This window comes from Malus sylvestris, chromosome 16 (genome assembly GCF_916048215.2).
Source record: "Malus sylvestris chromosome 16, drMalSylv7.2, whole genome shotgun sequence".
Classification (NCBI taxonomy): Eukaryota; Viridiplantae; Streptophyta; class Magnoliopsida; order Rosales; family Rosaceae; genus Malus; species Malus sylvestris.
Window position 1 is genome coordinate 13,192,750 of NC_062275.1, and position 23,791 is coordinate 13,216,540.

General features: G+C 38.5%; 3 protein-coding genes across 3 annotated transcripts; 2 read left to right on the forward strand and 1 right to left on the reverse strand.

The window, feature by feature from the left end:
• The first annotated feature begins 592 nt into the window (after positions 1–592).
• On the forward strand, positions 593–6,581 carry LOC126606320 (uncharacterized). The gene is made up of 9 exons (XM_050273686.1): positions 593–2,194; positions 2,878–3,600; positions 3,670–4,164; positions 4,463–4,554; positions 4,673–4,760; positions 4,853–4,967; positions 5,068–5,194; positions 5,281–5,455; positions 5,683–6,581. Exons 1-9 carry the CDS (start codon positions 683–685, stop codon positions 6,379–6,381), a joined length of 4,026 nt encoding a protein of 1,341 aa, XP_050129643.1. The 5' UTR covers positions 593–682; the 3' UTR covers positions 6,382–6,581.
• A 2,614-nt stretch (positions 6,582–9,195) lies between these two features.
• On the forward strand, positions 9,196–11,705 carry LOC126608714 (chaperone protein dnaJ 49-like). Its single transcript, XM_050276705.1, has 3 exons — positions 9,196–9,382; positions 9,478–10,715; positions 11,249–11,705. The coding sequence occupies exon 2, from the start codon at positions 9,658–9,660 to the stop codon at positions 10,711–10,713; it is 1,056 nt and encodes a 351-aa protein (XP_050132662.1). The 5' UTR covers positions 9,196–9,382; positions 9,478–9,657; the 3' UTR covers positions 10,714–10,715; positions 11,249–11,705.
• A 2,523-nt stretch (positions 11,706–14,228) lies between these two features.
• Positions 14,229–15,062, reverse strand: LOC126608618 (uncharacterized). The gene has a single exon (XM_050276575.1). The coding sequence runs from the start codon at positions 14,921–14,923 to the stop codon at positions 14,549–14,551; it is 375 nt and encodes a 124-aa protein (XP_050132532.1). The 5' UTR covers positions 14,924–15,062; the 3' UTR covers positions 14,229–14,548.
• Between the last annotated feature and the right edge of the window lie 8,729 nt (positions 15,063–23,791).

The following is a 23,791-nucleotide window of genomic DNA, read 5'->3' on the forward strand; positions in this document are numbered from 1 at the left end:
GTTTCAAGATGTATAATTTATGTTGAATACGCTACTAGGCCTTGATTCTCTTTCTTGGACAGCTCGAAAGTACAACATTCCCTCAAACAATTGCCTAGCCTTTGGAGATGATTAGATTTTATTTATTTATTTTAACAAACGATATTATCAACATTAAGGAAGATGTGGATGAGCTTAGCCTCCCAATGACTAATAATAATGTGATTTAAATTTGTCTTTGGCGACAATTGAACCTAAAACCTCTTACAAAGTAAAGAGAAAAATATCACTAAACTGTAGTATTAAGTAGCTGAAGATGATGAGATTTGACTATGGTTAAAAAATTAAGAAAATTAAAGAAAAAACTTGAAAATTTTGAGTTTTAACGATAAAAATAAGATAAAAGATAAAGTAAATAATATTATAATTGAATTTTTAATGTAAAAATATAATTTTCGTTAAAATAAATAGTAGATTGAGTTTTTCGTTAAAGTTTCTTGAAAAATTAGGTAGTAATTAGGAGTAAATAAGGAAATAAATAAAAGGGCCAAAAAACAGTTCGCTTTCAGTTTTATTTTCCCGAGGAAAATGAAGACCAAATTAAGCGGGAAACCCAAAATTTGAAAATCAGGTCCAACCAGAGAGAGAAGGGAGTTTCATTCAGCCACCAATTTTCTTCAGACACCTCCACACCAAAGCAGCCATGGAGGAAACCATAACCCGAATAGTCACGGAGCTCGAAGAACTCCGCCGCTCCGACAACCCCTCCGACCCCCAAATCCAACCCATATCCGATTCCACCCTCTCCGACCTCCAAACCCTCTTAGACATTGCCCTCTCCGACGATGACCCCGAACTCATGGACCGCCTCTACCACGAGCTCTCTTCCAAGTCCATCTCTCTGTCCAATCTCGTCCGTCCGATCACCTCCGCCATGGATTTGGGCCGTGCCCATCTCGCCCTATCGGCTTCCAGTGTCTACCTCTCTCTTCTCCTTTCTCCCAATTCCCCCGTCTGCACTCTCTTCACTCCCATGGCCTTTCTCTCTCTCCTCCAGTCAATTCGCCGGTCGCTCAAGCACCGTCCTGCCGGTCAATCGAGCCATGGGTCCCACGTTGCCGGTAATAAGAAGAGAAAGGGCCGGTCCATAAATCAGGGTTCGAAGAATTGTGCCAAGAATGCTATTGATGAGGATTGTGAAGGCGAAGAGAGGGAATTCGATATTCGGGTCTTGTTTACTGTTCTTGAAAGGTTAGAACTTGTAATTGGTTTGATTCATTTGGACCGGTTTCCAGATAGTTTGAAGTCTTTGGTTCAAACTGTGGCTGAAATTCCAGTAATGGGGCTCGAAGTCTGCGGTAATTCAGGTAGCTATAGCAAACTAACCGATTTGTGCTCACGGATTTTGCTTAAAGTGTTCATACCTGAGCATGGCGACCAAGCCAACATTGCAGCCGAGGTGTTGAAGTCATTGTCTCCAATGATTCTTCAGTATAAGTTGCAGGTTCGGTTTTTTGCATTGGGGTTTGTGACAAATCAGATGATGAGTGCGGCTAAAACACTTGAAGGCGTCAAGAAAGCAGTAGTGAATTTTCCAAGGTATTTGGTACAGAAGTCGCCGGAGAAGTCAGAGCCTCGGGCTTTGGCTGTGGAGTCTATAATGGAGGTTGTAAGAGTTATGGAGTTTGAGGACCAAATTGGATTTGTGGATTATGTAGTGAAGATGACTCAAGGTAAGGCGAGCTTGAGGCTTTTGGCGGTTGACCTTATTCTGGCGCTAGTGACATCATTGAGAGATACATTGGGATTGAATTCGGAAATTGAAGTGATTGATTCATTGGGGTTCAAATGCTTGGAGGCTTTGATTCAACGCTGTTCGGATTCAACCGCTGGAATTCGAGGTCGTGCTTTATCAAACTTGTCACATCTCGTGGGCTTGTTGTCAAGCGATGAGAGGGGCCGTGATGTGCTGAAACAAGTTATGGGGCTTGGCAATGCAAGTGACCAGAGGCCTGACGGTTGGGTAAATGAAATTTTGATGAAGAGGTGCATGGATGAGAAGGCAGGTGTGAGGAAGGCTGCACTTCTTTTGATTACCAAGTTGATAGCCATTCTAGGCAGTGGCTTTGATGGAGCCTTGCTCAAGACAATGGGAATGGCTTGTTCTGATCCACTTGTTAGCATACGCAAGACGGCAATTTCAGCTCTTTCAGTGGTAAGTTTCCCATTGTTCTTCATCAACCAAATGTTTTGGTTATGGTTTCTAATTGGTTTATATATTTTGTGTAGTTAGTTAATGTTCAAAATTATGAGCATGTAATTGGCTTGGAATGCTTTGTTTAGCTTCCCATGTCCCATAAACCATTCAAAAAATGTGTATACTTTTGGGAACTTATCTTGAGTTTATCAAAAGGATTGCCATGTTAACTTCTTACCAGCCCCAGGACCACAATTTCTAACTCACAATGGTTCTCTTAGTATATATACTTTCATAAATCCGAATTTTTATTTGACGGAAAAATCTCAATTAAATTTCTGTCAACCACTTTGTAGAAGCACATCTGTATTTGCTGACAATTTTTTATCAAGTCGTTATAATATTCTTTTAGTGTACACTTTTGGCTGATGGGTAAGCTAAACAAATGAGATATTATTGGTTTCAATGAGATACATAACTTCTGAACTAAAGACCAAATCAGATAAATAAAGGGAAATATGCTTCATTAAGTTTCTCTTCGTGGAAATTATTTGGTTTGAAAAACCACATGGATGCCTGCCTTAGAGTTAGTGCATATGCTTGTGATCACTTTACAAGTTCTTTTTGACTTGTACATGTAATGGACTTATTTTTGTGCAACTCCTGATATTATTTGTTGGACCTCTGCATTGACCTCTTAGGCCTTTAGAACATTCCTGGATGAAAGGGTGGCAACTGAGTGGCTACATTCTGTTCCACGTTTAATAGCTGATAATGAGTCTAGCATTCAAGAAGAATGTGAGAACTTGTTTCTAGAGCTGGTATTAGAACGGGTATCTACTGTTGATTCTGTTAGTTCACTTCACGATGAATCTGTAGCAAAAGACACGGAAATGGATGTTGATTTGGTGTTTCCTGAAGGTGTTTTGTGTATATTGAAAGAGATTTGCAATGGAGAGGTGACACCTTGGGTGAAGAAAATTTGCACAAACCTGGGAAAGAAGAAACTGATGAAGCCCAAATTTGCTATTTCACTTCAAAATATCATACGAACATCTGAGTCTCTCTGGCTGAGTCAATCCTTGCCAATAGAGAAATGGACAGCCCCACCTGGTTCTTGGTTTCTTCTATCAGAGGTGTCAGCATACCTTGCAAAAGCAGTGGACTGGGAGTTTCTTAATCATCATTGGCAGCTCTTTGACAAGTATGGAGTGGGAGGAGAGGTTCAAAGGCCTACAGCGCAAGGATATGCACATGAAGAGGAAGAGGGTATTGATTCCAATTCCGTTGCTTGGGCGGGGGATCGTGTTTTTCTCCTGCAGACAATTTCTAATGTTTCTGTTGAGCTGCCCTCTGAACTTGCAGCAGACTTAGCTCACAACATGCTTAAAAGAATTCATGAGTTCAACATGCATTCAACAGAGGTAATATCTGCTGGTGTGAGCATATTGTTAAAATGTGCTCTTTTATTTAGTTGCTTTATGTAATGACAGGTTAATGCTCATGTAAAAGCACTTAGAACATTGTGCAAGCGGAAGGCTTCAAACCCAGTGGAGGCTGATGCCCTTGTTGAGAAATGGGTGGACAGGCTCATCACAGAAGCTTCTACGATTTTAGAGAAGTATATTTCGGGTGATTCAGATGCAGTCGGAAAAGCTGACTTCTTTACGCCACCTAGAAGTGAGACTAGAAAGGGCAAGAGAGTATTGGCCATGTCCAGGTCATTGTCAAAAGCAGTCACAGCAGTTTACACCATTGGGTCCGTGGTTATCATTTACCCATCTGCTGATATGACCACCGTCATTCCACTACTGTACACTATCATCACTTCCGGAAATCCTGATCCAAAAGTTAATAAATTAACCGGGCCTGAAGTCTCTCTAAAGCAGACAGCCCCTTCGTTATACATTCAAGCATGGCTTACTTTGGGGAAGATCTGCCTTGCAGATGGAAAAATTGCAAAGAGTTATATTCCGCTGTTTGTGCAGGTTTGTTCATTGACTTTGCATTTTTTCTGTTGTAAAGTCTTTAAATGCTTTCTGGAAAGAGCTATGCTTCAGATTTCTAGGGTACTTAAAACCTAGAAACTGTTTTGCTAACAATTGTACTCACCTGCAGCCTACCAGTTTTACACCCTTATCAATTATTCTGACATACGTGCACTTACATATATGTATATTAGTCATATCTGCGTGTGTCAGCAGTTTCAAAACTGTTCATTCTTAAATTCTTTGCTTCTTGTGTCTATATAAGTAATTGAGTTCCAAACCTCACAACATTCTATAGGAACTTCAAAAGAGTGATTGTGCTGCACTCCGCAACAACCTGGTAGTGGTGATGGCAGATTTTTGTGTTCGCTACACTGCTTTAGTTGATAGGTAAGACCTGTGAAACTGTACCTTAAAAAACTTGAGTTGAGTAATATCTTTGACATTTACCTTTGTAACTTTATTGTTTGCTTTTTAAGTTTCTCAATAGTTTTTCTTGAATCAACAGTTATATACCAAAGATCACAAAGTGTCTCCGTGATCCATGTGAACTTGTAAGAAGGCAGACATTTATACTTCTCTCGAGATTATTGCAGGTATATGTTGGTTCTGCGTCCTACATTTCCATTTTGATTGAAATCTAGGCATATAACTAATTCTGTGTTTTATTCTGTGCTGGCATATTCAGAGGGATTACGTGAAGTGGAGAGGTGTTATGTTCCTCAGATTTCTCTTGTCAATTGTTGATGAGTCAGAAAAGATAAGGCAGCTTTCCAGTTTTCTGTTTAACAATATTCTGAAAGGTTAAAGGGCATTCTCTTGCTAATCAAATTTCCAGTTGTGAAATTGCGGATGTCTTTGTTAATGAGATTTGACCGTTCTGTTTGATTTTTTGTCTTTCAGTGAAGGCACCTCTTCTAGGATATAACAGTTTCGTAGAAGCAATTTTTGTTCTGAATGATTGCCATGCCCACAATGGACACAGTAATGCTCAGGTATCACGAGCAGAGGGCCGACTTTTTTCCATCAGGTAAGGTGTGTCTATCATCAATTGAAAGTCAGCAAGTATGAAAAAGAGATTATTATCTTACATATAGTTTATGTGATTGTCCCCAGGGGCAATGATGAAAATTTGAGGTCTAAAAGAATGCAGATCTATGTTACTTTGCTAAAACAAATGGCTCCAGAGCACTTATTGGCTACCTTTGCAAAGTTATGCGCAGAGATTCTCGCTGCAGCATCTGACGGTATGCTCAATATAGATGATGTTACCGGACAATCTGTTCTGAAGGTATTTGCTGCCTCACATGTTCAAAATCTTCTTTCTCTGTATGTCTGTGGAATATGTACAACTGTAATACGTTATACTGACACATTTGTGTATGTAATGGAACTTATACAATCTGTGTCCTTCCAGCTTAACCTTTTGAGTCTTTTTATTGAGTTTCTTAGTAAACATATTTCTAGATTTCTGATTGATCTCCTTTTTTATACGTGCTTTCTTAATTTTGAGAGCAGGATGCTTTCCAAATTCTTGCCTGCAAGGAGATCCGAATCCCATCCAACCGCGGATCACCAACTGACACTGGAGAAATGGACGAAGATAGTGGTGATAACAGCGGGGCATCTGCTAAGGGAAGGATAACTCAAGCAGTCAAAAAGGGGCTCATCCAAAACACAGTACCCATCTTTATAGAGCTGAAACGGCTACTGGAAAGCAAAAACAGCCCCCTTATCGGCTCTCTCATGGAATGCCTCCGAATCATTCTCAAGGATTACAAAAATGAGATCGAAGACATATTAGTCGCTGACAAGCAGCTCCAGAAGGAGCTCGTATATGATATGCAGAAGTATGAAGCATCAAAGGCCAAAACAACAGCTGCAGAGGCTGTTGCCATCAGCAAAAAAGCAATCAGCTTCAACTCCCCCGGCATGTCTAAGATTGCTAGCTTGAGACATGCACAAAACAAGTTCAGCAGCAAAATGCAAGGTGACACACAACTGGCTTCAGCAATGGCAGATGCTGCAGCTGAAGCCACCGCACGGTCAGTGCTGAAGGAAGTGAACAGGGGGCTGCAGTCGCCCCCTCTTAGCGCGCTGAGCGTGCCTAAACTCAAGACATGCGAAGGAGGACGCAGCGCTCGCAGTGACCGGCCCTTAGATGTGTTAGAATCTGTGAGGAGAAGGCAGAATTTTGACCTTGATGAAGTGAACTAAATTAGGATACCAGCCCATGGAATAAAAGGCTGCTAAAGTTGAATTCTTTGTACTTCAATGTAAATATAAACAAAATCAACGTAAATTCAGTTTTTCATCCCACTTGTGAATTGCTTCCGGTTGACTGCTAGTTTGTTATGTACTTATTTCATAACAAAAATGTGAGGAATTTTTAGCAATGTTTATGAAATGACTAAAAACGTTGTTTTTTTTTTTTTTTTTGTAATACCAAACTAATCCTAAGTGCTTGCAGTGTTTTCAAATGAGTATTGATAAAAATGTTAGACGTGCATATAAGAAAAAGTGCTTCTTATGCATCTTGTCATGACTCATAGTCAATTAAGCTTGTATGTTGCCCGAATCATGATTTTAATCCCTGTGATTTCACCCTCACATTATGACACTCATGAGCTAATTTTTGAAATATTGAATTATTGTTCAAATAAAAAATTGTGACAATTAAAACCTTTTTTCTTTGAGTAAATTGTAGCAATGGTCTCTTAATTTTAATCAAATTGGAATAATGGTCCCTCAACTAGAAATCTATTACCATTGGAGTACAAAGACCAAAAACCACATAATATATCACTCATAATAAATTGATTCTCAACCGTTTGTTTGAATTCTCTCTCTCGTTTCTCATCTTCTCGATGTGCAAGTTGAATTAGACCTAGACGATACCAAGCCAGCTACCACCATCACTCTATTGCCATTCTCCTCTCATTCTAAATGACGGGTCAACCACTACCACTCTGTCTACTCCATTCTTAGATCAACCACCACCGCTGCACCAACACCACTTTCTGTTTCTCTCTCAATCTCCAACCTATTCCTCCATCTCTAAAACCAAACAAATCCTGGTTTGGGACGAAATTCACCTCAAAATCCAATTTTTCACCTTCAATTACATCAAGGATTCAAGATAAGTGTTTGAAATTGTGAAATTTCAAATTAGAGTGTTTGATTGTCGAATTAGGGGTATGAATTTGTCTAATTGAGGATCAAAATTCCCTGAGAGCGAGTTAATTTTTTATATTACCGAATTTTGGGATCTGAAAATTTTAATTCGATATCGATATATAATTTGTTTGAACTGAAAATTTCGATTCATTTTGATTTTTGGAAGAATGATTTTGGTTTGGTTATCGAACCCAACCGAACCCTAGACTTGGTAAAAAAAGAAAGGGATCTTTTGATATAGGCGCCTCAGTTTTGAATTTTTTAAATCAAACATCCATACATTTTAGTGAGTTGATTAAACTTTTTTTGTCATAATTTTGGTGCTATATGCACATTATATTGTAACAAATTTCCTATAATCTAGCCTTTTAATTGTAACATCCCAAATTGCCCAGGGGAGTGGATCCTGTAAGCCTTATATGTATATTCCCATCTTTACCTAATACGAGGCCTTTTGGGAGCTCACTGGCTTCGGGTTCCGTAGGAACTCCGAAGTTAAGCGAGTAGCGTGCGAGAGCAATCCCGGTGACCTACTGGGAAGTTCTTGTGTGAGTTCCTAGAAACAAAATCATGAGGGCGTGGTCGGGGCCCAAAGTGGACAATATCGTCCTACGGTGGAGTCGAGCCCGGAATGTAGTAGGGGTCCGGGCCGGGATGTGACAATTTGGTATCAGAGCCAATCCCTGACCGGAAATGTGCCGACAAGGACGTCGGGCCCCCAAGGGGGTGGATTGTAACATCCCACATCGCCCAGGGGAGTGGATCATGTAAGCCTTATATGTATATTCTCATCTTTACCTAGCACGAGGCATTTTGGGAGCTCATTGGCTTCGGATTCCATTGGAACTCCGAAGTTAAGTGAGTTCGCATGAGAGCATTCCCAGGATGGGTGACCCACTGAGAAGTTCTCGTGTGAGTTCCCAGAAACAAAACCGTGAGGGCGTGGTCGGGGCCCAAAGCGAACAATATCATTCTACGGTGGAGTCGAGTCCGGGATGTGGTAGGGGCCCGGGCTGGGATGTGACAATAATTACACTCTCCTCCGTTAGAGATAATTGTAAAAAACAAAGAAACTTGGTTAGATTCAATTTATTTTCACAATAATGCTACAATTTAGCAATAATTATCTACGATTTAAGATATTTTCTTTCCAAATTTGTTTAAAATATTTTTAAATCCCACAAAATCAAACGTACTGAAATAAGTTTTTCTTTTAGTATGTTAAGAGAAAATAGGATTGAGAATAATATAAACGTACCAATACACAATGTGTACAAAATAAAAATAATGTACCAATATTAACAATATGTATCAAATCAAACGTACCAAAATTGCAAATAACATACTAATTAATGATTTTTATAAATTCAAACGTACTCGCTGATAATATATACGTAATGTATTATACCTAATAATAATTCGTCAACAACTATACTTAAAAAAAACAGCAAAAAATAAAAAATAAAATAATTTCACAAAAAAATGAAAAAATTACACGGAGGTTTTATGTTGATCACCAACTATTTGAAAAAAAAAACCATTTGGAAAAAGAAATAATATTAAATGTTTGCATAACAAAAAAAAATAAAAAATTGTGACCGAAAAAACATATCTGGAATAAGAGAAAATATTGGTTAATTACTAATATCTCCACTAAATAAGAAAAAGTGCATCATGAAGATAAAATGATAAATTCAAAAAGCACAAATGTTATACAAAAATTGTAGAGAATTCTAATTTTCTCAAAAAAAAAAAAAAAAAAAAAAGTGGAAGACCCTATTTAACCCAACCCAACCCAACCCCACCCCCCCCAAAAAAAAGAAAAAAAAAAGAGGAAGACCCAATTCAAGTCCTTCTGCACCATGTGCCTGCGTGGCGTGGTCCAATTGGACGGAGATCAAATGAGACTCGCTGTCGAGTCCCTTGACGCACCACTCCTCTGCTGTTGTGTTGGTACCGCTTGTTCGTGTCCCAAACTCGAAACCTTGTCTCTCACACGAATTCAAGCACTCACCTTTCGAGGTTTCGATCCATTTATCAGGTAATTTTTTCATCAACTAAAACCTTAATTTTGTTTCAATCTCTGTATATGTATGTCTGCATCAGAATCTAATCTGCATTATTCCCTTTAATTAGGACGAATTGAATTCACGGACTGGATAATCGGAACCGAAAGCCCCATTTGTGGATTCGAATCGAGATTGGAATTTGCTCAATTCGAGCGCTGGTTTGTCCATGCTGGCATTTATTGTTCTTGTTATCGAGTTTTGGGAATTGGGTTTGTTGAATTGTTGAATTAGCAGTAGGTTTTTGACAATGGAAGGTAATAAGGATGAAGCTTTAAGGTGTGTTCGGATCGCCAAAGAAGCAATTGCTTCCGGCAACAAAGGGCGTGCCTTGAAATTTATTAAGATTGCACAACGGCTTAATCATAATTTGCAAGTTGATGAACTTTTGGCTGCGTGTGAGGCAATTAATTCGGGGTCTTCCGCGTCTTCTGTTGATGAGAAGGGTGCTGGTGAGATTAGGAATGAGCCGGGCGTGGAGAAATTGGGCTGCGGTTTGAATGGGGAAGTTAGTTATACCGAAGAGCATGTTCAGTTGGTTAGGAAGATTAAGAGAAACAAAGACTATTACGGAATTCTTGGTGTGGAGAAGGCTTGCTCGGTCGAGGACATTAGGAAGGCTTATAGGAAGTTGTCATTGAAGGTTCATCCTGATAAGAACAAGGCTCCCGGTTCAGAAGAAGCGTTTAAGATAGTAAGCAAGGCTTTCAAGTGTTTGAGTGATGGGGATTCGAGGAGGCAGTATGATCAGACTGGATTGGTTGATGAATTTGAGTACAACCAGCAGCACAATAATACGAGGAGAAGGAGGAGGAGAGGTGGGAATGACTTTTTTGATGATGATTTTGACCCCGATGACATATTCAGGGCGTTCTTTGGTCAATCAGACATGTTTCGGTCAAGTCATGTTTATAGGACTAGTAGAACAGCTGGTCATCAGAGGGAGGAGTCTCAGGGAGGGGGACCTAACATCATGCTTCTTCTTCAAATAATACCTTTCTTGGTAATTTTGTTGTTGGCATATCTGCCCTTTTCAGAGCCCGTCTACTCTTTGCAGAAGAATTATAACTACCAGATTCCCAAGACGACAGAGAAATATGGAGTGGAATTTTTTGTTAAATCGCAAGCATTTGATGAGAGTTATCCCATTGGAAGTGCTGGTCGAGTTAACGTTGAGAGCAGTGTTATCAAGGATTACAAAAATGTGCTTGCACACTACTGTCGGGTTGAGCTTCAAAGGCGCCACTGGAGTAAGAATCTGCCTACTCCTCACTGCGACAAACTAAATAAGCTTGGAGTAGCATGAAGGTAAGCTGTGATATTTTCTTTTTCAAAAATAGAGATCTGTAACTTTTACTTGTTCGTTGTGTCAAATGGTGCCAATGTTTTCTGTTCATTGTGTCCTTGATTAGAACGTGTCTTCCACTTTCCTAACCTATTGTATGAATTACATGATCCTGTACGGGAGTTTAATGTTGCTCTTTCCTTTTGGTGCTATGTGTGTTTTCAGCACAAATTCATATTCAGCACAAGTTACTGACCCCTACTTATTTCTCAGCAACTGTAAAGTTGTCAAATTTAAGTCCTTTGAAGCATAAGTTGTGGACAATACCTAAGTTGCAGGGCCAAACACGAAAAGCAGTTTTCCGTGTTTGAGTACTCTTTGAGTGCTTTCATTTTAGTGTAGAACTGTATATGCTTCCCAGCCTTGTTTCTACCCCTGGCCAAAAAAGTTAATTTGAATCCATGTGTCCTGTTTCTTTGTTGGTTGGTAATATGGTATCATATTTCAAGTTAACCATTTTAACTGACATTCCGTGTTTTGACTTTTTATCAAGCAGAGGCTATATGGCTGAAGTGGATGTTTAGTGCCACTATGTTGAGCCTGGACTTCAAAGTACAGTGGGTTGATATTGTAAATGCTCCAGTCGACTTCTTTGGAAGTAACCAAGGATTGCTTATCCTCTCCAATATGACTGGCTGGCCATACAGCTGTTCGGGAATGTCATCCAGGATAGTGGTAGCGAGGGTTTTCAGCACCCTAATGGCATATCATTTGGCTAGAAATAATAGTGTACACAACTCTTGAAATTACCTGGGAGGTCAATACTAGTTACGAAAGTTTATGAAAAGTTGAGCAAGAGGTTTGTGATAGTGATTATTTTCGCTTTATAACACTACATTTTCTATGTATTCTTTTTATCAGACTATACGGTTGCTGTTTACAGTTTTGTTTTGTTTGGTTCAGATATTAAGCATGCATATATGCAAGTAGCGAGCCGTGCAGCTTAAGCATCAGCCCTTATCGTTCGTTATTTGTTGTTTTGAAGAATTTATATCGTTTCTTAGCTGACTGTTAAGCATATCTTGTCCTTGACCAATGCATATAGTATGGAGGAAACTATGTTGCTTTGATTTAGCTCTATTGTCTTATGCCAGTGTCTTGATTTTCAATAGAGTTGTTAGAGAACAGTTTAATCCTCAGCGTTGCAGACAAGTCCTCGTCCTCCAAGGATACATGTGATGTATAGCGCAAGAGTCTGCTTGCCTCGGAGTCGTTCAGGGTATCGAAACAGAAGGACACTGGTGTCCTATGGATGAGTTAAAGAACATCTCTGATGGGAATGTAGGATATCTTTACAGTTTTAGTTCTGAATGAAAATGCATGGTTGCTCCTGTTCATTGCAACTTCATGAGATGTTCAATATCAGAAATTGAGATACCTCCCTAACTGACTTCTTTTACTGTGCTCGGGTCATCCGTCTAAGTAGGGGCGGACGCACGTTAAGGCAAGAAAGGGCAGCTTCCGGTTCGGAGGCCGAAGTTCGACCATTCATTCGATTAAGGGTCTTTGGGTCTGAATTTCTATCACATGCCTTTGTAATGTTTATATGATACATTCCTAATCTTTCACATATAACATTTTGTGAGCTGTTCATTATTAACACGACATCAATCCCTTGGCACTTGAAAATTTGTCACTCAAATATGTCATCGACATAACGCAAAAGGGGAAGCGAGCCATGAGGAGTGAGAGGTGGCATTGCCCTCGGGGGCGGCTGTTCTTTATGTTTTTTTCAGTTAAAAAAAAAAAAAAGGTTTTATGATTAAGCCACGTGTCACCATTTGATTAGATAAGTGGATTCACTTGTGTGTCACATCAGCACTCTAACAAAACAAAATTGACATAAGGTTAAGAGAAGGACCAGAATAATTTGGAGAGTCATTTTTCAAGACCAAATTGATGAATTCCCTATTTCAAAGACTATTTTAATTGGAATGGTCAATTTTAGAGACCAACTGTAAAACTCACTTAATTATAATTGGGTTTTTATCACAAATAGTCTTTGAAATTGACTCTCACTATTAAGATGGTCCCTGAAATTGAAAACCAATCAATGTAGTCCTTGAAAATATGTGTCGCAAATCAATATGGTCATTTTTTCACAATTTTGTTAAAAATTCCATTAAGTGTTGGTCTAGCATATAAATGAGTCCCATAAGTCCTTTTTTCTCACAAATGGTCATTGAAATTGACATGTGATATCAAAATAGTCCTTGAAATTGACTTGTGACATCAAATGGTCATTGAAATTGAAAATCAATCAATGTATTCCCTCAAGTAATTGTCCCAAATCAATTTAGTTATTACGTCACAATTATGTAAAAAATTCTATTATGTGCTGATGTGACACATAAATGGATCACACAAGTCTAATTAAATTAAATAAAAATTACAAATATGTTTAATAATTTAATAGTTAATAAAAAGTTATGAACCAAAAAACCCAGTCCTGCAATCACCTCCGATCCTAGTCCACATTTCTCTACCTTCTTCATTGTCTATTCTCTAAAAAAAATCTCAATACACTCATCTTTACACATTTCGACACCCTTCACCGAATTGAATCTAGATCGAGATCACCATTGGTGAGGGTCAATTTCATTGTGCAACCTAGATCGACACACTTTGACACTCTATTCGGAGTAGGTCCTACTATAAGAAAAAAAATTCTATTGTGCAAAAAGGTATTTGGACAGCTCTTTTAATTTTTTATTAAATCTACATCAACACATAACAAATTTTTTTATAGAATTGTGGCGGAATGATTATATTGATTTGCGACACATATTTTCAAGGACTACATTAATCGATTTTTAATTTAGTGACCATCTTGATGGCGTGGGTTAATTTCAGGGACTATCTTGATGGTGTGAGTCAATTTCAGAGACCATTTGTGATTAAAAAAAAAAAAACCTGTAAATCTTGTGGGGCCCATTTATGTGCTACTTCAGCACTTAACATAATTTTTAATAGCAATGTGAATGAATAACCATATTGATTTGCGACACATATTTTCAAAGACTACACTGACCGATTTTTAATTTTAGAAACCATCTTGACGATGAGGGTATTTTCCAAGAATCATTTTTGATAAAACCCCATTATAATTTTGTTCAAAGAAGGAAGGATCTTTTGCTTCTTTCTCCATCAATTTTGAATTTCGTATCATGTTCCACTTCACTTTCTTCCGGATCTCAGATTCGCAAAGATCCCCATTTCTTCACTACTTCATTTATTGATATAATTACAGACTAATGAACTTAAAAAAGAAAATCATCAATCTTGAGCCCAATGCATTCAAAACTAAAAGAGATGAGATCAAAAGGAGCGTCCACGTGCACTCGTGAAAGAAAGAACAATTGAGGTAATTTCTTTCCACCATTTTTCACTTTTGAACACAATTTTTTAGCCGAGCGATTGAACAAATCTAATAAAAATCAAGAACCAAAATTAAAAAGGAGTTCAAAACGTAAAAATGAATGTACAGAAATTACTTCCTTCAACACAAAAGTACAAGTCGCAAAGAGACCGCAGGCAACACCGCGTCTCGCACCGGCACTGTCCCTCAACTATTTTCAATGACCAAAATATCCTCATATTATCACCCCTTTCCATTTGTCACCTGGTTATTCCCTCTAATTACAATTCAACCCCACTCCATGTTTATTCATACATGATAAGAAGTTCAAGTACGTATCCCAATACTAGTACTCCTGTATCCCTTCCAAGCTGTATAATTCTCTGTAAATAAATACACACTTACAAGCATTAAAACTCGGCAGAATCCACGCCGTAACTACTCCTCCCCTTCGTCGTCGCCGCCGCCGCCGAAGATCGAAACCTTGTTGTAAAGAAGGAATAAAACGAGGCAGAGAAACAATGCAACCCCAACCGGCGACGGCGAGCCACTAATGCTGTGGGTGGTGTAGGGATCCCCGGTCGAGAACGAGGAGACGAAGGAGCCGCTGGAAGACAGGAACTGAATGATGATCACGAGGAGAATAATGGGGAGAAGGAGAAAACCCAACTGACTCAAAAGCTCGCTGAAGGCTTCGATTATGGCCCCCCCTTGTTCACCTACATAGGACGGCACCACGAACAACGCCACGACCACCAACGCTAGTAGAATCCCGTGGGGGGCAGTTCCGGCGTGCCTCTCCTGATGTATCATTTTTGTGTGTTGTGTTTTTTTGGTAAGACTTTTGTGTTTTGGTTGGGCGGGTTGGAGGGATTAAAATAGGGTGGCTGTGATGCGTTTGGCTGAGGTTGTGACTTGTGAAGTGGTTTTCTAAGGAGTGACTGGAGACTGATAAAATTGATGTGGATGGCATGTGTTATTATATGTTTGCTATTTGGGTGACTCTTAGATCTAAATTTGAGTTTTTTATTTGGGTTGATGATGATGATGGATTGGAACAATCAAAATTCAAATGGAACTTTCTTTTTGTCTTTGGTTATAAAAAGAAAAGAAAAGGACTGAATTAGGTTAGGAATTTTGTTTTGCTCCGGTGATTTGTTTGTGTCGCTTATGCGATTTATGTGGCCTAATTGTCGATGGTTTTATGTCAGGTACCAGTGTTAGGATTATCGCGTCTGCCTTCTTTGTGATAGTTTTATCTGGGGCTCCTGTTCGTGGTGGTCTATTGTGTAGACGTATAGGGGTTTAAAATTATTTGTATTTTTTGCAAACTATTTCCAGATCAAGAAATTCGTCACTGGAGAAATTGTACCCATCTGGCACCTCTTGTGTTTGGTTGTTGATAGTAATTAAACATTCTATTGCTTATGTCAAAAAATAAAAAAGAAAATAAAATAAAATGATTGAATTATTATTTTGGCCACTGTAGTTTCAGTTTTCACGATTTGGAAATTACAAAATGATAGTTGTAGCAATTCAAGGACAATAACTTGTATTTTATTTTAAAGAAACTATAAAAAAAAAATGGGCACATAAAAGGTGTTATCTACATGTAAAAGTTTATCTTATCCTCACGCATGCTCTAATTTTATCGGAAATTAATTTATTGTCCTTAAATTACAATATTAGTAAGCAACATGCATCATGAAAACGATATGGATGAAAGTAAAACTCCGCCCAAACTAAAGCGACCAAAACCATAATTTAGCAAAAGAGAAATATCAAATAAAAGAGGCATATGGTGTGGAAGAAGAAAATTACATTCCTTTCCAATTTTCCAACAAATGCTAAGGGACACATTTGTTTCTTGTCAATTGGTAATTAAGTGACATGGTTTTAGACTGCTTTTTTGTGTGGGCAGAAATTCTCAGAAAATGTAATGGATTGTATTTTGATTTTACTCGCCTGACCGAGTAACCGAGTGACGAGTCTGTGTATGGAATTGTGAAATTACACAGAAGGTTCACACCGTTTAGGACCAGACTAGGAAGGTACCTGCAGAATGCAGGTTGCAGCCATTACCACAAATGTTGGAGTCACATTCAAACAAAAAATCTGGGAATTGGGAAGTGAATGTGGGAATCAAAAGCATCAAACATTGGGATTTCAAGGGTATTAGCAAGGAGGTGGAGCTTCACATCTTGGACTCATTTGAGACAGTTTCTTCCAGAGACCTCTAAAGCAATAAGGTTGAGTTTGTTCAAATTCGACATATCCATGTCACAAATTGACAAGATTGTGGTTAGTGCAATGGAGACAAAATTTATCAATCCATTCCTGTAGGAGTAGAACATTCGGGATCTATTAGACATTTGTTGGTTTAAATTTTCATGAAAAACTTCGGGTTTTTCATGGGTGCAATGTTTTAAGAAAACATCGGGTTTTCAAAGCATATTCAAAAACTTCGGGTTCGAAAAATATATGAACTTCAGGTTCATGGGTTTCTGCAAGCAAACACAATATATACATAAAAGTATGCAATAGATAAATGCACGTAGGTCTTCAGGGCCTACGACAATAATTTTATGAATTGATGATTTTTCGTTATTGAGCTTCGGGCCAATAAAGAGTGATGATCAAAAAGTAATAAAACCCAATAGTCCTCAACCTGTGAGGTCTTGTTCGACGATCTGCTTAAGATGTTGAACTGCTTGTGGAACCCATGTAAGGGTGAAAGTGGGAAACGTAGTGAGCTACTCCCAGACCTTCTTTAAGTATTGCACCATCCTTGGATGATCCGTCATGTGCTCTTTTGAGGCTTAGTTGGTGGCCAGCTGAAAATCTAAATGGATTGCAAGTTTCTTCACCGCTAAGTTTGTCGCTAGCCAAGGGGGTTGCTGGTTAAAACCTCATGTTTTGCTTCGTCATTGAATATTTTGAAGCCTAGAGTGTCATAGGCCTGGTCGGCGCAGCTGGGAGTTGCGGAGCATGAGTCCACGTGATCGGGAGCCGTAAAGCATGATCTGGCATGACAAGGAGCCGATGTGCATGATTGGCACGGCTGGGAGCTGTGGTGCAAGATCGAGGGCATCCAGGAATTACAGAGTAGGTAGGCACGACTGTGATGGTTTTGCCCTGTGCATTTAGGGTATGTACGCGCATCAAAAGTTTACCAAAAATTGGTGGAAATTAAGGTATTTATAAGAGGAGGTGACCGACCATAGTGTTAGAGTTTTGCCCACACATGGCGGCATCCTATTGGCCAAGGTGTGTCAGTCATTGGATGAATGAGGAAAGAATATTCCCAATATATTAATTAGGAGGTAATATCTTGGGATAATGGTGGAAGTATCCTTGATTGGTTATGAGGAGGATTCCTTACTTCATGTGGTTGATCTTCAACTAGGAATGTATAAAAGATAGGATTTGGTGATTAATCCTATTTTTAATGTCTTTGACTTTTCCATGCCACGAGCAGAGGAGCTTTGAACAATCGTAGTCCATTGCTTGAACTTCCAAGGATGTTGAGCTGTATGTGGGACTATTTGTGTGTTTGCCTATTTATTGAGGGCAATCTTGTCTTCTCGGGGATAAAGTCCACATGTCGTCTTTTGGATTTTTGAGATTTTTTTTACTCCACAATAGCCACGGGCTGGTGTTTAGAGCAACTCCACCGTTGCAAAGGCCCTATATGGCTATTCACTATTTAATCCACCCAGTGAACAGTAACTGTCTTTTGCATCTCCACCCTACACTAAATAGCCCTGGCAATAGACAATAAAAAATTAGTATTTTATTTATTTATAAAATAATACAAAATAATTTTATTTGTAATTTCGAATAATATTTTTAATTGTTCTCATTGCGTCACGTGTCATTATCCGAAAAGACAATTATTGATGATGGATTTCGATAAGATTTTTATCCAATGTCGTCGTGCCATGTGTCATTACCTTTTCAAAATCGTTAAGGATAGATTTTCGATAAGATTTTTAACCAATTACGTCGTGCTATGTGTCACAATCTGTTTACAATATTTGAAGATAGATTTCGATAAGATTTTTAACCAACGACGGCATGTCACGTGGCATTATCTACAACCTAATCCTTTATGAATCCTCCACATAATCCATTGTCCATCCTCATAAATCTCACACTAATTTTCTCAAGATCTCTATCATTATTCATAGTTTTTGCTTATTTCTTCACCAAAATCAAAATTTGTATCATTATTCATGGTTTCTGATTCCTTCTTACAATGTCTTATTCTTCAAGGATGATGTGGGAAATCGATCAGTAAGAGGAATAATTGTTTAACCAACCAAAAGGAATGTTCAATCTCCAGATGACCTAAAATGAGATGGAAGAGGATGAGAAGTGTAGAAGGAGATATGACGAAGCAAGAATGACCAGACCTTACATTCCCGTCGAGTCATCCAAGTTGTGACTCAGATCTGCAAGCCCAGCAGTTCCACAAACCTTGATAGAAGCAGGCAATGACGAGGTACAGATCTCTTGGATGATTATTTTGTCCGTAACAGTGCATTCCTTGATACATACTTTAGACGTCGCTTTTGAATGGAACAACATTTGTTCAACAAAATCATGATTGCTGTTTGCAACCATGATTCTTACTTTATGCAAAAGAATGATGCTTTTGGTGTTATGGGTTTCCTTCCTAAGCAAAAAATAAATGATGTCTTGCGGATGCTTGCATATGGAGCATCTGCAGACTAAGTGGATGAGATAGTAAGGATGGGGAAATCAACCATTCTTAAGTCCCTGATGAGGTTTTGCGGAGCAATCGAATCCATCTACACCGCAGAGTACCTCTAGAAACCTACTGAGATGGACTTGTAAAGGCTTCTGAAGAAGGGCAAGATGCAAGGTTTTCCTAGGATGATTGGAAGCATCGACTGTATGCACTGGACCTGGAAAAATTGTCCAAGTGCATGGCAAGGCGCTTATGAAGACAAAAAAATGAGCAAAGAGTATCATTTTTGAGGCGGTGACATCTTTTGATACATGGATTTGGCATGCCTTTTTCGGGGTTCCTGTAGCTTAAAATGACCTCAATATCCTTGCCAATCCCCAATATTCAACGATGTCCTGCAAGGAAAAGCACCAAGAGTCATGTACTAGGTCAACATACATAAGTACCACAGGCCGTACCACCTAGCAGACGACATTTATCCAAGGTGGTCATCGTTTGTCAAAATAGTGCCACGTCTGCGAAGTGCAAAGGAAAAACACTTTGCAAGCTATTAAGAGGGGTGCAGGAAAGATGTGGAGCATTGTTTTAGTATCCTTCAAGCTCACTGGGCGATTGTCAGGGATGTTGCCATAATGTTTGATTGAGAGTCGCTTCGATCCATCATGATGATGTGCATCATTCTTCACAATATGATTATGGAATATGAGTACGATTATGATGCCGTTGATGAATATGAGCCAAACACTTTGCAAGTTATCAAGAGGGGTGCAGGAAAGATGTGGAGCATTGTTTTAGTATCCTTCAAGCTCACTGGGCAATTGTCAGGGGTGTTGCCAGAATGTTTGATTTAGAGTCGCTTCGATCCATCATGATGATGTGCATCATTCTTCACAATATGATTATGGAAGATGAGTACGATTATGATGTCGTTGATGAATATGAGCCAAACACGATGAACAATTCCAGAACATAAATACATTGTGTTCATGACACCAACGAAGAACCCGTGCAACATGAGCCATTAGAAATGGATGAACGTTACAATGAAAGACTCATTCAATGATATACTGCACTTCAGGAGTCATATATGCATAATGCCCGTCAAATTGACTTGATAGATCACCAGTGGGAAGTCAAACAAGCTCAAGATACTTAAGTTCATTTAGTGTGTTTGTTTTTATTTGGTGTGTTTATTTAATTTTATTTGGTATATTTTTTTAAGTTCATTTAGTGATTTTTTTTATTATTTGGTATGTTTATGTAATTTTATTTGGTGTGTTTATATCCTTTGAATAAAGATTGTCTTAGTTTAAATAAATTACCAAATTAAATAAATATACTCTTAGTTTAAATAAAGTACTCTATTCAATAAATAAGAAATTACAACCCAAAGTGATCGGAAAATTATGGGCTCCGATTACAAACAAAGTGATTGGAAAATTATGGGCTCATGAATGGAAAATCATCACCTAACCAATTTGTGGTGCTAGGATCATCTCCTCTTGCTCTCGCTTCTCTTGCACGCCTCATTCGCACCACGTCCGCTTTCTCCGAATTCCAAAAATATTTAGATTTCAGAGACTTCCCTTCTAAAGGCGTGTTCATAATGTCATTATCTCGTTGAGCCCTTCTTTCTTCTCTAATCTCTTCCCTTTCTTGCCTAAGTAGCTATCTTTCTCTCTCATTAGCTTGAAATACTCTCTCAACAGCTGCAGCTTTTGCCTCATCTCTAGCCTTATCAGCCTCAAATTTAGCCATTTCCCGCACCAAGTCAATTCACTTTGGCGAGCAAGTTCTTCTACTTTGCATAATCATTCTTGGAAGCACACCATTTTCTCTTTAAAGCCTTCTTACCTTGAGGCCTAATTGGATAATGGGTAGACCTCGACGCTTGTTCAGGGGGGCATATCCGGCACTTCTTCTGCGTCATCTTCATGAACATGCGAGGCATGATCGGGCGTAGAGTGTAGAGGGGTGTTGTTCATGACAACCTCTGGACCGACATGCACAACTCTGAATTTAGGACAATCTTTGACAACATTCCAACATTCCCACCGGGTGAATGATTGCTTTTTGTTTTTGGATTTGGCATTATACCAAACTTGTGCTTGAAGTGTCTGCACAATGCAGAAGAAGAAATAATTATAATCAAAGTAGTTAATGTAAATTTGGGTATAGTACAAACAAATAAATAAAATATTGTTACCTGATCCGCTAAATTTTCCCCACTTCGAAGATTACTGCTCGCTTATGCCAAGGCGTCTCTCCACATACTAAACGATTGGCTGAGTATTCTCCAACGACTGGACATTGATTCTTTAGTTCTTTTCCCACCAATTTTCTCAAGATATTTGGTATGAATAAGACTCCACATTTCTCGCAACTGCATCTCATTACCCGTAATCGAATCATGAGTAACTTCAACCCAGCTAGTGCACAACGTAACATCTTTAATAAGCGTCCAATTCGTACCTGCATCATTAGTCATTTTGTTAGGAAAAAAATTGGATTGAAACTTTGAGAGAAAGATAAGGATGTGGTTGGAAGTAGTTGAGAAAATATGAAATTGTGGTGTAAGGTAGAAAATAATGAGAAGGTATTTATAGAAAAGTAAAATCAATTTTTTTTTAAAAATTTTTTAATTTTTTTTCTTCGGATTTTTATTAATTTTTTACATTTTTAAATTTTTTTTATTCATATAATTAATCTATGATGTTGGATTAAAAATTTTGAAATCCAACACTCCAGATTGTGCCATGTGGCACAATGGTAAGATTTCATAATTTTAAACAGCTTTTTCTTTTTCTTTTTTAATTTATAAACCCAAATAACGTGGACCATTGATCTTAGATACAACGGCTGAAATTAAATAAGGTTTTAAAAAAAATTACCATTGGAAATCCAACGGTCCATAAAATGTTGCCGTTGAAATCCAGCGGACATGGGGAAGCCATGTGGCCTCCCCAACGGTAACATATCAGAAAAGCGCCACGGGCCCCATGTCTAAAACCGTGTCGGACGACACACGCCAATGCGTGCTTGAAGCGCATGCGCCTGATGCAAAAAAAAGAGAAAACATGGCTGACGTCGCCGACGTCAGCCTTGCGTCACTTGGCCATCGGGCTCTCGGGCCAACTACTCTCGTCGGGCCTCTCCCTTAGGTCCCCCCGAGCTCAATCGCCAGCTTGGGCTGGACCTTCTTGCTCGGGTGTTTTAGCACTGTTTGATAGCCAGCCCATCGGGCTATCAGCTCTGGTGGAGCTGCTCTTATGGGCCGAGCAAAAGAGATGCAGCGGGCTGCTGCAAGCGAGCTCAATAATATATTTTTTTAATTATAGTTGCTGCAGGCAGAGGTACCATGCCTAGTTTTGGGCTCAGGCTGACTAGAAAAACACCCTAGCGCATGTTGGGTGAGTTCACCTGAAAAAAAAAAGACCGGTGCCGCCGCTATAGGTGGCCGTGTTTTATTTTTTTTGTATGACTTTTGTGTTTTGGTTTGGTAGGTTGGAGGATTAAACTAGGGGTGGATGGCGAGTTTGGCTGAGGGTGTGAAGAGCTTTTCTAAGAAGTGATTGGAGAATGAGAAAGTTGATGTGGATGGCATGTGTTATTATATGTTTGCTATTTGGGTGACTCTTGATTCTACGTTTGAGTTTTTAAATGGGTTAATGATGATGATGATGGAACTTTCTTTTTGTCTTTATTTGGTCGATTTTGTCTTCTGGTTTTAAAAAGAAAAGGACCATATTATAATATGTCTTTTGGTTAGACAAAGAAAAAGACTTTAGAATTATTATTTTGGTCAATGTAGTTTCAGGTTTCACGATTTTAAAATTACAAAATCATAATTATTGCAATTAAAGGACAATAATTCATTATTTTATTTAACAAAATTATCACAGGTGGGCACATATTTGTTGTATACATGTAAAAGTTTATTTTATTCTGACGCATGCTCTAGTTTTATCAGAAATTAATTTATTGTCTTTAAATTGTACTATAGTAAGCAGTATGTATCATGAAAATTATATGAATAAAAGTCAAACTTGGTCCAAACTAAAGAGACTAAAACCATAATCTAGCAAAAAGAGAAAACATCAAATAAAAGAGCATATGGTCCGCAAGAAGAAAATTACATTCGATTCCAAATTTTCAATAAATGTTAAGTGACATATTTGTTTCTGGTAAATTATTAATTAAGTGACATGGTTTCTCAGAAAAAGTAATGCATGAACTTGTTACTTCCAGACTAAGAAGGTACCTGCAGAACGCAGGCTGCAGCCATTACCACAAATGTTGGCGTCAAGTTCAAACGAAATAGCTGGGAATTGGGATGTGAACGTGAGAATCAGAAGCATCAAACTTTGGGATTTGCAAGGTTGTACCGTTGGTCGTAATCGGTATTTTATTTTATACAAGCGAAACTTATGGTTGAGGAATCGAACATGAGAACTGACATAAAATTAAACGGGCATAATTTTATTTAACTGAGCTGTTAACATTAATGTTCCAACCAAACCCAAACATATAATATCCGTTATATGCGGCTTTCATGTGTTATGTAGTATTTTGAAAGAAATTGGTGTTCCATTATAAAACTAATTGACAATATTCGGAATGATGCACTTATAATCTCAAAGCAAGGTTTCTCCTTTCGCCGATGTGAGATTCTTTTACCTTTGCATCCTCACACGTCCTCTCATGTGTGGTGAATTTTCAAGTCAAACACGTAGACAACACACACATGGATAACACAAATTGGCGAATTGGAGCACATGTAGCCATTGGGATTCACACTTGGGCCAACTTGGCTTTGACACTATGAAGGAAGTTAAAGTTCTACCATGAAACCAATTGGTAATATGAGGAGTAACTCAACTTATAAGCTCATACAAGATTTCTCTTTTCTCGGATGTGAGACTTTTTTACTCTCACTTCCTCACAGTGTTACTAATTCAAAAAGTTTC

Coding starts and splice junctions, on each gene's coding strand:
- LOC126606320 (XM_050273686.1), top strand. CDS start 683: ATGGAGGAAACCATAACCCGAATAGTCACGGAGCTCGAAGAACTCCGC. Junction 4,165..4,462: donor ATATTCCGCTGTTTGTGCAG/GTTTGTTCATTG, acceptor AACATTCTATAG/GAACTTCAAAAGAGTGATTG. Junction 4,761..4,852: donor TTCTCTCGAGATTATTGCAG/GTATATGTTGGT, acceptor TGGCATATTCAG/AGGGATTACGTGAAGTGGAG.
- LOC126608714 (XM_050276705.1), top strand. CDS start 9,658: ATGGAAGGTAATAAGGATGAAGCTTTAAGGTGTGTTCGGATCGCCAAA.
- LOC126608618 (XM_050276575.1), bottom strand. CDS start 14,923: ATGATACATCAGGAGAGGCACGCCGGAACTGCCCCCCACGGGATTCTA.